We start from the raw sequence: 15513 nt of genomic DNA, 5'->3' as shown, positions 1-15513 counted from the left end.
TGTACCCAGGCAGGGGACACGGTGACAAGGCCACCTCAGCAGTCTGAGGCTGCTGGTTGTCACACACCGTGTCCTCATAATGCAGACTCTGTCTGGACTGTACAGAGCTCAGCCCTGGATGGATGGAAAACTACTGGCTTTTCTAACCCTAGATCTGCAGTGTTCTGAACTTCACTATTATGTCAGCTTATCCTTATGGCATTAGATTCTGAGAATATTTGATGTGTCACTGTGAGTCTGCATATTTAGAATGTTTTACATGAGTCTGTAGTGTGTTTGGTGTGGATCCCAGGAAGAGTATTTGCTGTGTTAGCAGCAGCTAATGGGGATCCTAGTAAAGTACTAATACTTGGCAGTACCACTGAGCAGCTTACGACATTAGCTTATATGGTTTGTCCTTTTCATTAACAATGTACTCATGGTACTGGACTTGATCCATGGTGCATGTACACTATCACATCTCATAGGATCAGTAGCCTGTAGGTTACATATGTGTTGTGAAGGCATTCATCCAATGGGAAAGATCATCAAAGGCAGCTGAAGTGTTCCAGCAATGTCTACTGCTCCCGGTCTTAAAGCCGTCGCCATGACGATGCCAACATATGGCTAGTTGTCCGGGTTATCAGCTGCTCAGTGTGAGTGATCCCGGCTGAGGAATGGCAGCCATTTCAGCTATGCCACCCAAGAGCCACTGCCTGCCAAACACATATGTCTCCTCTCACCTCACCGCTCTCTGTCTCTGTCTGTCTCTGTTTGTCTCTCTCTGTCTGTTTATCTCTCTGTCTCTGTCTCCTGTCTGTCTCCTGTCTGTCTCCTGTCTGTCTCCTGTCTGTCTCCTGTCTGTCTCTGTCTCCTGTCTCCTGTCTCCTGTCTCTGTCTCATGTCTGTCTCCTGTCTCTGTCTCCTGTCTCTCTGTCTCCTGCCTGTCTCTGTCTGTCTGTCTCTCTCAGCCTCCAATGGCTATTGATTTTGATTTTGCCTCACAACACACTGCCAAGTCAAGTCATCCATTCATGTATTAAGTCAGCATGACAGAGTTTCTGGCTGAGCTCTAAAAATGATGTGTGGGGATGGAGGAGATTTGGAATCTGTATTAGAAGAGGATTTTGGTCAATGTGTTATGATGGCTGTTGCTGTTTTGAGTTTGCATATTTATAAATCTGCAGTCCTGAGAGAAAAGGTCCTCCAGCAGACTGCTCTCCATCTGCTCCAGAGTCCAGGCCCACCACACACAGTCCCTCTTCCACTGCCTCAACCCCCAAGCTTCTGTGGCTGTCCCATCTGCCTACCTCACTGGCTCCAACCAGTCAACCCTCTCTCCTCTCTCCCAGGGTATGAGTGGGATGTGTGGGGGTGAGATGATGATGATGATGATAAAGGAATCCCCTTCCTGCCTGTCCACCCACTGATACTCCCTGCCTGCCTGGGCTGAATGCACTACCACAGTAATGCAGAGGAGCTTGTGTGTGTGTGTGTGGATAAGTAATGTAGGCGCATCTCCCTCCTGCATTGTGCGATTAAATCATGGTAGCTATCGATATTACATGAGAGAAAGGAGAGGTGGAAGGCAGGTTGACGTTTATTGTCATGAATCTTGCCCTGGAGGCAGAACTGAGAGATGTCTGCTAGATGGGCCAGCTGCAAGTCAAAATGAATGTAAGGTTAGGGTTAGGCATTAGGGTTAGCAGTGTGGTTACGGTTAGGTTTAGAATCATGTGCCAGCTAGTGACCAATCTGCAGAGCTGCCTCCAGGGCAAGATTCATGACGAAAAACACTAACCTGGAGGTGGAGAGAAGACAAAATGGAGATGGAAGGTGAAAGAGAGAGCGATAAAGAAACAGCCTACGCAACAGAAATGCTTGCTGCAGTGATTTCCTCACATGACAGTGTATTTAGACTCTGCAGTACTTTATTGTTGTGATATTTTGACCCTCAGCTCTTTGCTGTAAGCTGTAAAGTGTTGCCTCGTCCATTGTGGCACTGAGCCTAGCAACCATGAAAGAGCTATCACATCACAGACAGATTTTAATTGGGCTGTTCGAGCGAGCCGTCAGCATGTAGCGACACACACACACACACACACACACTCAGTGATGCGCAGAAAATAATGAAATACCACAGACATCCTTCAACAACATGACATGTATTATAATAATGTCCCCTTCTTCTCCTCCAGTTGTACCAGAGTGGGATCCAGCTATAATATAATGGTGTTTAGTAGAACCATCTGAAAGACTATGTCCTGGAGAGTGGGATGTTCACACAGAGATTATGCAATAGTGAGTACAATAGGGTGTGAAACGATTGGATTCCCATTTGGCTTCTGTCTGCATATTAAATGGCGGATGAGCTACTGTTTCCACAAATGAAATGAGTTGATTCTCCACAGAGATGCATGGCATGGGTACACCCCATCAGACAGACCTTTAGAAGATGTCTCGCGAGGGCCCATAATATTTCTATAACTAGTGCCCAGAGTTTTTCCTCTAAACTCAAGGACCTACACATGATTCCTCTTCTAGCTTACCTTCCTCTGCACATCTCACTCTCTCTCTCTCTCTCTCTCTCTCTCTCTCTCTCCCCCCCTCAACCTCTCTCCCACTCTCCCACTCTCCCACTCTCCCACTCTCCCCCTCTCCCTCTCTCCCTCTCTCCCCCTCTCCCTCTCTCCCTCTCTCCCTCTCTCCCTCTCCCCAGATCACCTGTCTCCAGGACTTCTTCGGCGAGGACGACGTGTTCATCGCGTGCGGCCCAGAGAAGTACCGCTACGCCCAGGATGACTTCCTGTTGGATCACAGTGGTAAGGCTTCTGTAGCCTTTGTGACTGGTAGGCCTGACTAACTAAATCTAACATCACCTGTATGTTGTGAAACCTTGGTCTCTCTCATAGAAATATATCTAGATTCCTGTTCTAGTGTCCATATTTCTATGGCCTCTCTGTCCCAACCCTTTCCTCCCTCTTTCCTTCCTATTTCCTTCATAGGGTGCGTGGGACATGCCAGGTCTCCCTCGGCAAAAAGGTCTTCTGACCTCAATGGGACTTCCTGGTTAAATAAAGGTCATAAAAATTGCACACTATTCCCTATAGAGCCTCCATAGGGCTCTGGTGAAAAGGAGTGTACTCTTTTGGGAATAGGTTGCCATTTTGGACGCACCCCTCCTTTCTGTCTCTCATAGTATAGTGTAGCTTCCCTAAAGAGATGTCAATGCCAAACCACTTTCCCCTTTTCATACTAGAAGTCAGGATGAAGTGTGTCTGAACGGTGTAACATGATAATTATCTGTCAACCATACAATAGTGAACGTTCATTTTCTCAGTTGAATGAGACTCATAATTGTTCTAAAAGTGGTTCCGGTGACTCGTGATACTTAATCATGACGCTAACATAGTGTGATCATCACTCAATATCTTAATTCATTCCTCTCCTCCAAGAGGAGGAGACTATTGATTACAGTATGTGTGAGACTATCGGTCTGAACACACAGATTCCTGACTTCTGTAGGGGAAAGTGGCTGCAGTCACATTTTGTAGAGTGTGGTTGTAGTAGTGTAGTAGTACATTCCATTCCAGGGTTCTTCAGTGAATGTCATTATGTGAATATGTACCATCCCCATGTTGAGAAGAAGACATTCTTGAAAATCACTTAAAAGATGTCCGCAGCGATACCCCCTACTGCAGCAGGATATGGCCTCTTTAGTCCATAGCTAACCCATTGTTATCTTAAGCAGGCCGATGTCAGTACAACTCCTCTGCAGTCCCCTATCCTCTGTGCTAGATAAGGTGGAGACAGGATGTACTGTATATAAAATCCAAACAGGCTAATTTTAGACATCTCTCCAAACTATTCCCAAGGTTCTAGCTACATCCTGTTTTCTTAGTGTTGCTCCTGTAACATAACATTTAAAGCTGCAATATGTCACTTTTTGGACAACCTGACAAAATTCACATAGAAATGTGAGGTATAGATCTGTCACTTGCATTGAAAGCAAGTCTAAGAAGCGGTAGATCTGTTCTATGTGCTCTTTCTATATGGCTCATTTGTAAGTTTTGTTTTTTGTGTCTTTTTACTTTCGGTTTTGTACACCAGCTGAAAATATATTTCACAGCAGTTTATATGGTACAGTGATTCTCTACACTATACTTGCTTGTTTTTTCACATAAACAGAAATTAGGTAAACTATTAGAATGTTAGCAACAAGGAAATGGCAGAGTGATTTCTGCATAGTGCATCTTTAAAACACACACACACACACAGGTGTAAACACTGTTTGTTCTAACGATGAGTGTTTAGTTTCTTCAGCTGAATCTGTTCTTCAGTTGTTTTAGCGCTTCCTTGTCCTACTTCTCCTGCCATGCTCCATTTGAAGAATTAGGTCTTCTCAAAAACAAGTGTTTGCTCTAGGTTCCGCTTTTCAGCTGCTAAGTCTTTGCACAGTGTCTTACAGGAGTCCCAAGGGGCTGTTGCACTGTCAGACTCAATTGTGGAGAACAGTGTCAAATCCAAACCCGGTTTAGGGAACGATATAAAAAGTCAACACTGCAAGTAAACAAACTTGCATGGTACAGTAGCTTGCATTGTAGTAAACAGAATCGCACCTGGGGTCTGCTCCAATAACAGGCTTGGGTCACGTCCACTTTATAGGGAATCATTTGTCTCCAATTGGCCACAGCTGGTTGGTACCTCCTCTGTGTTCATGGTGTCATAATAGCGTCTAACACTGTAACACCCCCCAATTAACAGCATCTGACAGGAACCCAGACAGTTTAACCACTAGTCTCATTACAGTAACCAGTCATATGCTGCTCCTGAACGCAGCTCGCTCTGTCTGTTGTCAACGCTGCTAAAACAACTCTGTATCACAGGAGGTTGGTGGGACCTTAATTGGGGAGGACGGGGCTCGTGGTAGCGGCTGGAGCGGGATCAGTGGAATGGTATCAAATACATTGAACAGATGGTTTCCATGTGTTTGATACCATTCCATTCACTCCGTTCCAGCCATTATTATGAGCCGTCCTCCCCTCAACAGCCTCCACTGTTTTATGTGTCTGTGCAGCACCACTAAAACAGTTGAACCACCAACCTCGTTACCCTGACACCTACTGCTCCAGCAGCGCAGCTCTGTCAGCTGGTGTACGCACCTCTGTGAAACGCTACTAACACAACGGTTGGTAGCAGCGCAGCAGGCAGCAAACACGATAGCGTAATTACCACAGCTTGTGAATTTTTCATGGAGTTATGACGCGCACAGAGCCACAGACGATTGCACATGTGGTGTTCGTTTGGAAAAAGCAAATGCTTAACTGAGTTTTTTTTGTGGAAAGCTCTGCGTGAATGAAGCATTCTTAACTTCTTGAACACTCCGTACATAATGTTTTCTCAAAGAGAGCCAATTATATTGTAGAGCTAGTTCCTAGCTGAGGCTATTTTAGAATAGTTTGACTGGAACACTGGGGACTCTATTGAATTGTGCTAGATAGGAAATGAGGTCGGTGTGTGACGGTGTGTGAGTGTGGTTTTAACCCTGTGTGTGTTGTCTTCACAGAATGTCGGGTGCTCAAGTCCTCATACTCTGCTCGCTCGCCCACTCCAACGAGGGCTGCTGGGAGCAAGAGCCCTGGACTCTCACGCCGTATCAAGTCCCCTGGCATGGGTATACACATGCATGCACGTACACACAAACAAACACACACACAGTTATTGGGTGATGGACTGAGTAACTGATTTTCATCTGACACTAACTAGTGTAATCACCTCAAAAAGAGTTGCAGGAATTTGGCAGGCTACAGGCCATTTGGCCAATTACCAAACATTTATTTTAAGCTCAGTTAGAAATTGATTATGAGGCTTTAAGTTGGACATTGAAACCTCAAGCTGTAAAATAGTTTTTTGCAATTCTCTCTCTCTTTCTCTCTGCAGTAAGAAGACCAATCCATTACTCCACCAGTAGCCAGTCTCCTGTTAAATCCCCAGGTAAGCCTGTTGACATCCTGCACTGCCCACTCTATTGGCCCATTACCCAACCACAACAAACCACAAATTTTCGTCTAGCTAGCTATCATTACAAGGACCTTGAGTTTTCCCCTGAGCATGAAGCCTAACCAGGAATAACTCCTGGCCTTAATCATCACCACAATATGTTAACAATAATCACTACATGAGTCTTTCTCAGAGGGCACCAATTAAACCCTTTTGAAGTTCCTGACTGCTTGGAGTCTTGGTCAGTGCACCCGTGGCCTGAGGTTGACCTTGTGGCTAACGGGGCCCTGTGAGAGGTCCAGTTAGTCTCTTTCAGACCAGTATATTGTAATGTCAGTCAGACTCCTGCTGTGTAGGGAAGTGCCATAAATTACTCTGAAGGAGCTCTGCTCCACTGTGGACCTCCCTGGCCTGCCACCCTGACCCAAGACTATTTAAAGATCTCTGGATATCTCTCTCTTTCTCCCCCTCTCTTTCTCTGGCTCTTGCTCTCTCTCTTTTTCGCTCTCTATTTTTCTTTCCCCTCTTCCTGCCTCTGGCCCAGAAACTCTCTCTGGCTTCTGCAGTATGCATCTAATCTGAGCACAGACTGGTGCAGGACTGGCTGATACAAACCCATGTACTAAATTAGCCTCAGTGCTTTAGTCTTCAGCTGCTTTCACTGAGCCCTTCTAATTGAATTGAATAATCACATCAGTTGTCTGGCATCACATTCCCTAGTAGGTGCTGTACTGTATTGGTGGTTCTGACTGTCCAGATTGGTTGTCTCAGGGAACGGGTACAGCGTGTGGCAGTGTACCTGCCAAGAACCTAGAGTGTGTGGCAGATGAGGCCTTTCACAGAAATACACTACCATTACCAATACAGCCGACTTCTCCAAAGAAAGGCCATGTCTGGCCCTGTTGTTTGAGGAGAGGACTGTTTGTGACACAGGGAGGTTCCTGGAGGTAGGCTGCTTGAGGTACCCTTGAACCCTCAGGGTCGTAGCTTTCGTGTGGCCTTAGCTGCAGACAGATTATCCAGGCAGCCTGCGGAGGCACCTGGGGTGACCCTGCGTGTCTGTCTGCTGGAGCCAAACACAACCTGCTTCCCCCCACAGGGGACCGGACAGGAAGTTGGACAGTCACACGCAGTTCTAGACACGAAACGCCACACACCTGAAGAAAATCTAGCACTCATATGGACTTGAATTCGTAGTGGAGAACTGTTAGTACAGAGCTTTGTCACTCAAGTGAAAGTAAACCCATTCAAAGTGAACTTTGTTGTGTCACACATGGACTTCCTGCCCTATCGTATATCACTTCCTGTGATAGAGGCATTTCCTTTAGTGTTCAAAGAAATTAAGAAAAATAGAATACACAATGTAATAACAGTAATACACTTTTAAACAGCCACATCTCTCCAGAGCAAAAAGGACTTCCTCTCTCGTTTGCCCTTCCCCACATCAGCACATCCTGTTGGGCCAACCCTAGCCCTATCATTGTCTTACTATGGCTTCCTCCCTCTCTCCTTCTCTCCTTTTCTCTCTCTCTCTCCTCTCCAGTCAATGGTGTCCCCAGCAGTACGATCTCCACCCCCAAGTCCACCAAATCCAACAGCTCCTCCCCCACCAGCCCCCGCAGTATACACAGCTTCAAGGTAAGTCACTCTCACACACACACCACCTATAATCTCTAGATAATGATATTGTACGGTATGTACCTGTATAGGAAGAGTGATTGTATATTTAGACATATGCTATAAATAACCATATAGTAGCAAATGATTTTTTAAATTTTATTTATTTATTTATTATAAATTTTATCCCATTTTCTTTCCCAATTTTCATGGTATCCAATCGCTAGTAATTACTATCTTGTCTCATCGCTACAACTCCCATACGGGCTCGGGAGAGACGAAGGTCGAAAGCCATGCGTCCTCCGAAGCACAACCCAACCAAGCCGCACTGCTTCTTAACACAGCGCACCTCCAACCCGGAAGCCAGCCGCACCAATGTGTCGGAGGAAACACCGTGTACCTGGCCCCCTTGGTTAGCGCGCACTGCGCCCGGCCCGCCACAGGAGTCGCTGGAGCGCGATGAGACAAGGATATCCCTACCGGCCAAACCCTCCCTAACCCGGACGACGCTATGCCAATTGTGCGTCGCCCCACGGACCTCCCGGTCGCGGCCGGCTGCGACAGAGCCTGGGCGCGAACCCAGAGACTCTGGTGGCGCAGTGCCCTAGACCACTGCGCCACCCGGGAGGCCAGTAGCAAATGATTTAACCTCAAGTGCACTAGATCAGGAATAGTGGTTGGCCAGAACACTTGAATCTGTTGACAGTGGAGACAACAGCACTTCTCAAGATGATTATTACAGTTTGGCAACACCTACACCGTGTTTACTTGGCAGGTCCATAACGTTTGATAGAACTTAGTTACTCTGAAAGACATCACAAAATAACGTATTGAAAAGAAAGATTGATGATGTAATCCACCCAGTTCAAAGGTGTTTCACCTTGAGACTCCTCCTTTAGAGAGTGTACTAAATAATGCATACATTTTTCTAGTCCAGGTAACAGAAATAAGCCTTATGGTCCGTGTACTTCTAGAAGTGTTGAAAGAACTTCTCTTCCATAATGGAAAGATTACTGAGATGACTTGGCGGATTCTGTCGCATGTGAAAGCCAAGAATGCTTGTAAAAGCAGTCTTATAATAACCCATATAACCTATTCAAACAGCCATCACAGCTGTCTCTTTTGGAAAAAGCCTCTCGTCAAATTATTCATTATTTTCAACATTGGTCATCATTTCGATCCATTAAAGTTAGTGTTTCCTCTTTCTCTGCCTGATAAGTGACAGTAGGGGAGGCCTATCCATTAAGACAGTTCCTAACACCCTGTACTGTTCTGAAGGGCAGAACACTTATTTTACGCCAAATGCATAATTAACACAGTGATATACATACCTGCTCACTTTGTTTTGAGTTTGGGTAGGCACACAACGTCCACAGAATGGAGAACTGTAAGAGCAATACAGAGAAGACGATTCTACAAAAACACGTTCTTAGCTTTCCATTGAGCTACCTATCTAATAATTGATTTAAATTCTAATGTCAAACATTTTCTTACCAAACTATAATGAACAAAAATATACATCCAACATGCGACAATTTCAAAGATTTTACTGAGTTACAGTTCATATAAGGAAATCAGTCAATTGAAATAAATTCAAAAGGCCTGCACAAGTACAGTGAAATGCTTAGCTTGCTAGCCCTTCCCAACAGTGCAGTATTCAATATCAAAATAGTATAACAGAAAAAAACATAAGAAAGGGAAACAAACAGAAGAATGTAAGCCATATACAGGGTAAGTGGCAGTACCAAACTATACAATTTAATTGCGGGGGTGTTTTGTATTAGTTTCCTGTCAGAACTCTGAAGCACTATAAAACACTACGGGGATCCATGAGCTGGTTATCCTGACACACTCTGTCATGGCATTATATTGGATTTCAAATGCATGCTACTTAAAGCAAAACCATTAGTCAATGTCCCTAGATCCCAGGGCTTAGTTCTGGATCGATGTTATGAAGCGGACCTGTCCTGTTGTATTACTCTGGAGATGTAACTGGCTAATTCGATCGCCCTGCTAGTATTGATGTCAAAACAAAGCATTGGATTGGGAGTCGCGTAACCAACAATTGTGCCCAGCTAGCCTTGACCTCTAATCCATTGTTTGTGCCATATTTGATATTTATAGTTGCCATGGTGATGCATGTGTCCAGGTTTTGACTTGAGTGTTGGCTGAAAGGGGAGGGATGCTGACCTCTTTTTTTTTCTCTCCTTCCCTCCTCTCTTCATCTCTTACTTTCTTTCTGTCCTCCTTTCCAGATTCCGCCACATCACACGTCTGCCACCAATGTGAACGTGTCTTCACACGGTCTGGAGCTGGCCTATAACATGAGTCCTGAGGGTAGGTGTCCCCTTTGACATTTTCTTCATTTCTGTTTTCTCTCCTCCTCCTTGCCTCGCCACTCCACTCCTGTCCTCATCCCTCCCTTCCCCTCTCAACCTCTCCCTTCTCCTCCCCTCCCTTCTTCTCTTCTCCCTTCTCCTCTTCTGTTCTCCTCCACTCCTTTCTCCTCCCCTCCCTACTCTTCTCCTCTCCTCCCTTCTTCTACTCCTCTCCTCTCTTTACCCTGTGTCATCCTGTCTCCGTGCCAACTCTCACAGCTCCTGCCTGCACTCACTCACCCCTAAACACGTGGCCCAATGCATCCCCAATCCCCCCTAGGGCCTCAATGCAGGTTCAGGTTGTTATATTAGAATTGCTTACTCAGCGACACGTGCCGCATCACAGCAGCACTCACAACAGAGGGACAGAGAAGTGTGATGCGGAGAACAAGTGAAATAACCTGTGTGCTTCTGCGTGAGACAGCCAGGCGGTATCAACACGTCCTTGGGCTGTGTGTCTGCATAATATTACTGGTCGCTCTTTAGGAGAGGCCAGACATTAGTTCTAGGGTAGGAGCTAGGCTGCCTGGGTTAATGGGCAATTAATGAGTTTATCCTTTGATTAGATTAAAACGCATTGATTCTTTATTTCATCCGCTTTGTCTTAACATAAGTTGTGGAAACTCCAAAGAGATCATATTCATTTCACTGCAATGCAAGTTTTACCAGAGTAAGTACTTGTAGGTATTGTGCGTCATTCTACGCTGAGTGTCCAAAACATTATGAACACCTGCTCTTTCCATGACATAGACTGACCAGGTGAATCCAGGTGAAAGCTATGATCCCTTATTGATGTCACTCGTTAAATCAACCTCAGTGTAGATGAAGGGGAGGGGACAGGTTACAGAAGGATTTTTAAGCCTTGAGACAATTGAGACATGGATTGTGTATGTGTGCCATTCAGAGGGTGAATGGGCAAGACAAAAGATGTAAGTGCCTTTGAACGGGGTATGGTAGTAGGTTTGTTTCAAGAACTGCAACGCTGCTGGGTTTTTCACACTCAACAGTTTCCTGTGTGTATCAAGAATGGTCCACCACCCAAAGGACATCCAGCCAACTTGACACAACTGTGGGAAGCACTGGAGTCAACATGGGCCAGCATCCCTGTGGAACGCTTTCGACACCTTGTAGAGTCCTTGCCCTGACTAATTGAGGCTGTTCTGAGGGTAAAAGGTGGGGAGGCAACTCAAATATTAGGAAGGTGTTCTTAATGTTTTGTTCAGTCTGTATATATGTGGGCCACAGGAAGTAACTGAAAGAGCATTATGATGTGCCCCGTTGTAACACGTCTCTCCTCATCAGTTAACGGCAACAGCTGTAGCTCTATCACAACCGTCCTGGATAAGTACAAGGTCGGCAAGGTCATAGGAGACGGAAACTTTGCAGTGGTGAAAGACTGTGTAGAACGGTATGTAAATTAAGAATGATATTACATTTCTTTACATCTCATTGATGGATTTAAAACCTTATTTTAATTTGAACTTCTCGCTTGACAGGAAGTTTCATAGCATACCAATTGTACTTTCATATTTGTAAGGAATGTTCACTAGGCTGTTGGACTTAAAAAGCCCTATTTATAAATGGCCACGTTGATCAGTAGCTTTCAATGTGACTTAATAAGCGCCATGTCACATGTCATAACTGCTTCTAAGGCTTAATGACAGCAGGCATTTATGGAATTTAAGTAAGCATTTACTGTTTGTGTATGTGCGTGTGTGTGTCTGGAGTTCAGCCCATGAAATCCACTTCATTACCGTTTCCCTTTTGACTCAGCAGTTTGTCTGTAATATACAGAGAGAAGACTCCTTCTTCTAATCAGAAGGGCTAGACGCTCCAATACACTGTCACGCACTGTCTGATGCTTCAGCCTATGACTGTGTATGGGGATGCAACACTGTTCAGTCTACTGTTGGATAGAACTTAGAATCTTAGTTTATGATGAAACAAAACTGGCTAACCTATTAAAAGGGCCTTTCAAACTTGTTAAAAAATGGTATGGTTTGGCAGATGGTTGCACATGCTTTGGGTTGGTTTGAAGGATTTACAGTAAATACGATATACCATGATTTGGGTTGGTTTGAAGGATTTACAGTAAATACGATATACAATGATTTGAAGGACTAGTGTTGCTGTATGTCTTTATAGGTCCACTGGGAAGGAGTATGCACTGAAGATCATTGACAAGGCCAAGTGCAGTGGAAAGGTAAGAGAGAGAGAGAGAGAGAGAGAGAGAGAATATGTTGTTGCCACTGTATTTCTTTGACTGTGCCACCCAATAGCAGCTGAGCTCAGCAACCCAGGTTGTAACATTGTGAATGAATGAAAGTGTTGCTGACAGTCCCAGCACCATGTATCAACAGAGACTGTTCTCTGACCGTCCCAGTACCATGTATCAACAGAGACTGTTCTCTGACCGTCCCAGTACCATGTATCAACAGAGACTGTTCTCTCAGACAGTGTTGCTGACAGTCCCCGTACCATGTATCAACAGAGACTGTTCTCTCAGACAGTGTTGCTGACCGTCCCAGCACCATGTATCAACAGAGACTGTTCTCTCAGACAGTGTTGCTGACAGTCCCAGTACCATGTATCAACAGAGACTGTTCTCTGACAGTGTTGCTGACGGAGGCCCAGCACCATGTATCAACAGAGACTGTTCTCTCAGACAGTGTTGCTGACAGTCCCAGTACCATGTATCAACAGAGACTATTCTCTCAGACAGTGTTGCTGACAGTCCCAGTACCATGTATCAACAGAGACTGTTCTCTCAGACAGTGTTGCTGACCGTCCCAGTACCATGTATCAACAGAGACTGTTCTCTCAGACAGTGTTGCTGACAGTCCCAGTACCATGTATCAACAGAGACTGTTCTCTCAGACAGTGTTGCTGACAGTCCCAGTACCATGTTTCAATAGAGACTGTTCTCTCAGACAGTGTTGCTGACAGTCCCAGTACCATGTATCAACAGAGACTGTTCTCTGACAGTGTTGCTGACAGTCCCAGTACCATGTATCAACAGAGACTGTTCTCTCAGACAGTGTTGCTGACAGTCCCAGTACCATGTATCAACAGAGACTGTTCTCTGACAGTGTTGCTGACAGTCCCAGCACCATGTATCAACAGAGACTGTTCTCTGACAGTGTTGCTGACAGTCCCAGCACCATGTATCAATAGAGACTGTTCTCAGACAGTGTTGCTGACAGTCCCAGTACCATGTATCAACAGAGACTGTTCTCTCAGACAGTGTTGCTGACAGTCCCAGCACCATGTATCAACAGAGACTCTTCTCTGACAGTGTTGCTGACCGTCCCAGTACCATGTATCAACAGAGACTGTTCTCAGACAGTGTTGCTGACCGTCCCAGTACCATGTATCAACAGAGACTGTTCTCTCAGACAGTGTTGCTGACGGAGTCCCAGTACCATGTATCAATAGAGACTGTTCTCAGACAGTGTTGCTGACAGTCCCAGCACCATGTATCAACAGAGACTGTTCTCTCAGACAGTGTTGCTGACAGTCCCAGTACCATGTATCAACAGAGACTGTTCTCTCAGACAGTGTTGCTGACAGTCCCAACACCATGTGTCAACAGAGACTGTTCTCTCAGACAGTGTTGCTGACATTCCCAGTACCATGTATCAACAGAGACTGTTCTCCCAGACAGTGTTGCTGACAGTCCCAGCACCATGTGTCAACAGAGACTGTTCTCTGACAGTGTTGCTGACAGTCCCAGTACCATGTATCAACAGAGACTGTTCTCTCAGACAGTGTTGCTGACAGTCCCAGCACCATGTATCAACAGAGACTCTTCTCTGACAGTGTTGCTGACCGTCCCAGTACCATGTATCAACAGAGACTGTTCTCAGACAGTGTTGCTGACCGTCCCAGTACCATGTATCAACAGAGACTGTTCTCTCAGACAGTGTTGCTGACGGAGTCCCAGTACCATGTATCAACAGAGACTGTTCTCTCAGACAGTGTTGCTGACGGAGTCCCAGTACCATGTATCAACAGAGACTGTTCTCTCAGACAGTGTTGCTGACAGTCCCAGCACCATGTATCAATAGAGACTGTTCTCTGACAGTGTTGCTGACAGTCCCAGTACCATGTATCAACAGAGACTGTTCTCAGACAGTGTTGCTGACAGTCCCAGTACTATGTATCAACAGAGACTGTTCTCTGACAGTGTTGCTGACAGTCCCAGTACCATGTATCAATAGAGACTGTTCTCTCAGACAGTGTTGCTGACAGTCCCAGTACCATGTATCAACAGAGACTGTTCTCTCAGACAGTGTTGCTGACAGTCCCAGCACCATGTATCAACAGAGACTGTTCTCTGACAGTGTTGCTGACGGAGGCCCAGCACCATGTATCAACAGAGACTGTTCTCTCAGACAGTGTTGCTGACAGTCCCAGCACCATGTATCAACAGAGACTGTTCTCTCAGACAGTGTTGCTGACAGTCCCAGTACCATGTATCAACAGAGACTGTTCTCTCAGACAGTGTTGCTGACAGTCCCAGTACCATGTATCAACAGAGACTGTTCTCTCAGACAGTGTTGCTGACAGTCCCAGCACCATGTATCAACAGAGACTGTTCTCTGACAGTGTTGCTGACAGTCCCAGCACCATGTATCAATAGAGACTGTTCTCTGACAGTGTTGCTGACAGTCCCAGCACCATGTATCAACAGAGACTATTCTCTCAGACAGTGTTGCTGACAGTCCCAGTACCATGTATCAACAGAGACTGTTCTCTGACAGTGTTGCTGACAGTCCCAGCACCATGTATCAATAGAGACTGTTCTCTGACAGTGTTGCTGACAGTCCCAGCACCATGTATCAACAGAGACTGTTCTCTCAGACAGTGTTGCTGACAGTCCCAGTACCATGTATCAACAGGAGACTGTCTCTCAGACAGTGTTGCTGACAGTCCAGTACCATGTATCAACAGAGACTGTTCTCTGACAGTGTTGCTGACGGAGGCCCAGCACCATGTATCAACAGAGACTGTTCTCTCAGACAGTGTTGCTGACAGTCCCAGTACCATGTATCAACAGAGACTGTTCTCTGACAGTGTTGCTGACAGTCCCAGTACTATGTATCAACAGAGACTGTTCTCTGACAGTGTTGCTGACAGTCCCAGTACTATGTATCAACAGAGACTGTTCTCTGACAGTGTTGCTGACAGTCCCAGTACTATGTATCAACAGAGACTGTTCTCTGACAGTGTTGCTGACAGTCCCAGTACTATGTATCAACAGAGACTGTTCTCTGACAGTGTTGCTGACAGTCCCAGTACCATGTATCAATAGAGACTGTTCTCTCAGACAGTGTTGCTGACAGTCCCAGTACCATGTATCAATAGAGACTGTTCTCTGACAGTGTTGCTGACAGTCCCAGCACCATGTATCAACAGAGACTGTTCTCTCAGACAGTGTTGCTGACAGTCCCAGCACCATGTATCAACAGAGACTGTTCTCTCAGACAGTGTTGCTGACAGTCCCAGCACCATGTATCATAGAGACTGTTCTCTCAGA

General features: G+C 45.6%; 1 protein-coding gene across 1 annotated transcript in view; it reads left to right on the top strand.

Annotated features, from left to right (window-relative positions):
• The window catches only part of LOC120034742 (serine/threonine-protein kinase DCLK2-like), a 97784-nt gene that overhangs the window by 44598 nt on the left and 37673 nt on the right, over positions 1-15513 (top strand). The window contains exons 3-9 of the mRNA XM_038981346.1: positions 2699-2801; positions 5546-5653; positions 5920-5973; positions 7523-7617; positions 9852-9933; positions 11277-11382; positions 12120-12177. Of these exons, the coding sequence (XP_038837274.1) occupies positions 2699-2801; positions 5546-5653; positions 5920-5973; positions 7523-7617; positions 9852-9933; positions 11277-11382; positions 12120-12177 (606 nt within the window). The remainder of the gene's footprint in view (positions 1-2698; positions 2802-5545; positions 5654-5919; positions 5974-7522; positions 7618-9851; positions 9934-11276; positions 11383-12119; positions 12178-15513) is intronic.

This window comes from Salvelinus namaycush, chromosome 42, assembly GCF_016432855.1.
Source record: "Salvelinus namaycush isolate Seneca chromosome 42, SaNama_1.0, whole genome shotgun sequence".
Classification (NCBI taxonomy): domain Eukaryota; kingdom Metazoa; phylum Chordata; class Actinopteri; order Salmoniformes; family Salmonidae; genus Salvelinus; species Salvelinus namaycush.
This window is presented reverse-complemented; position numbering and strand designations above follow the sequence as displayed.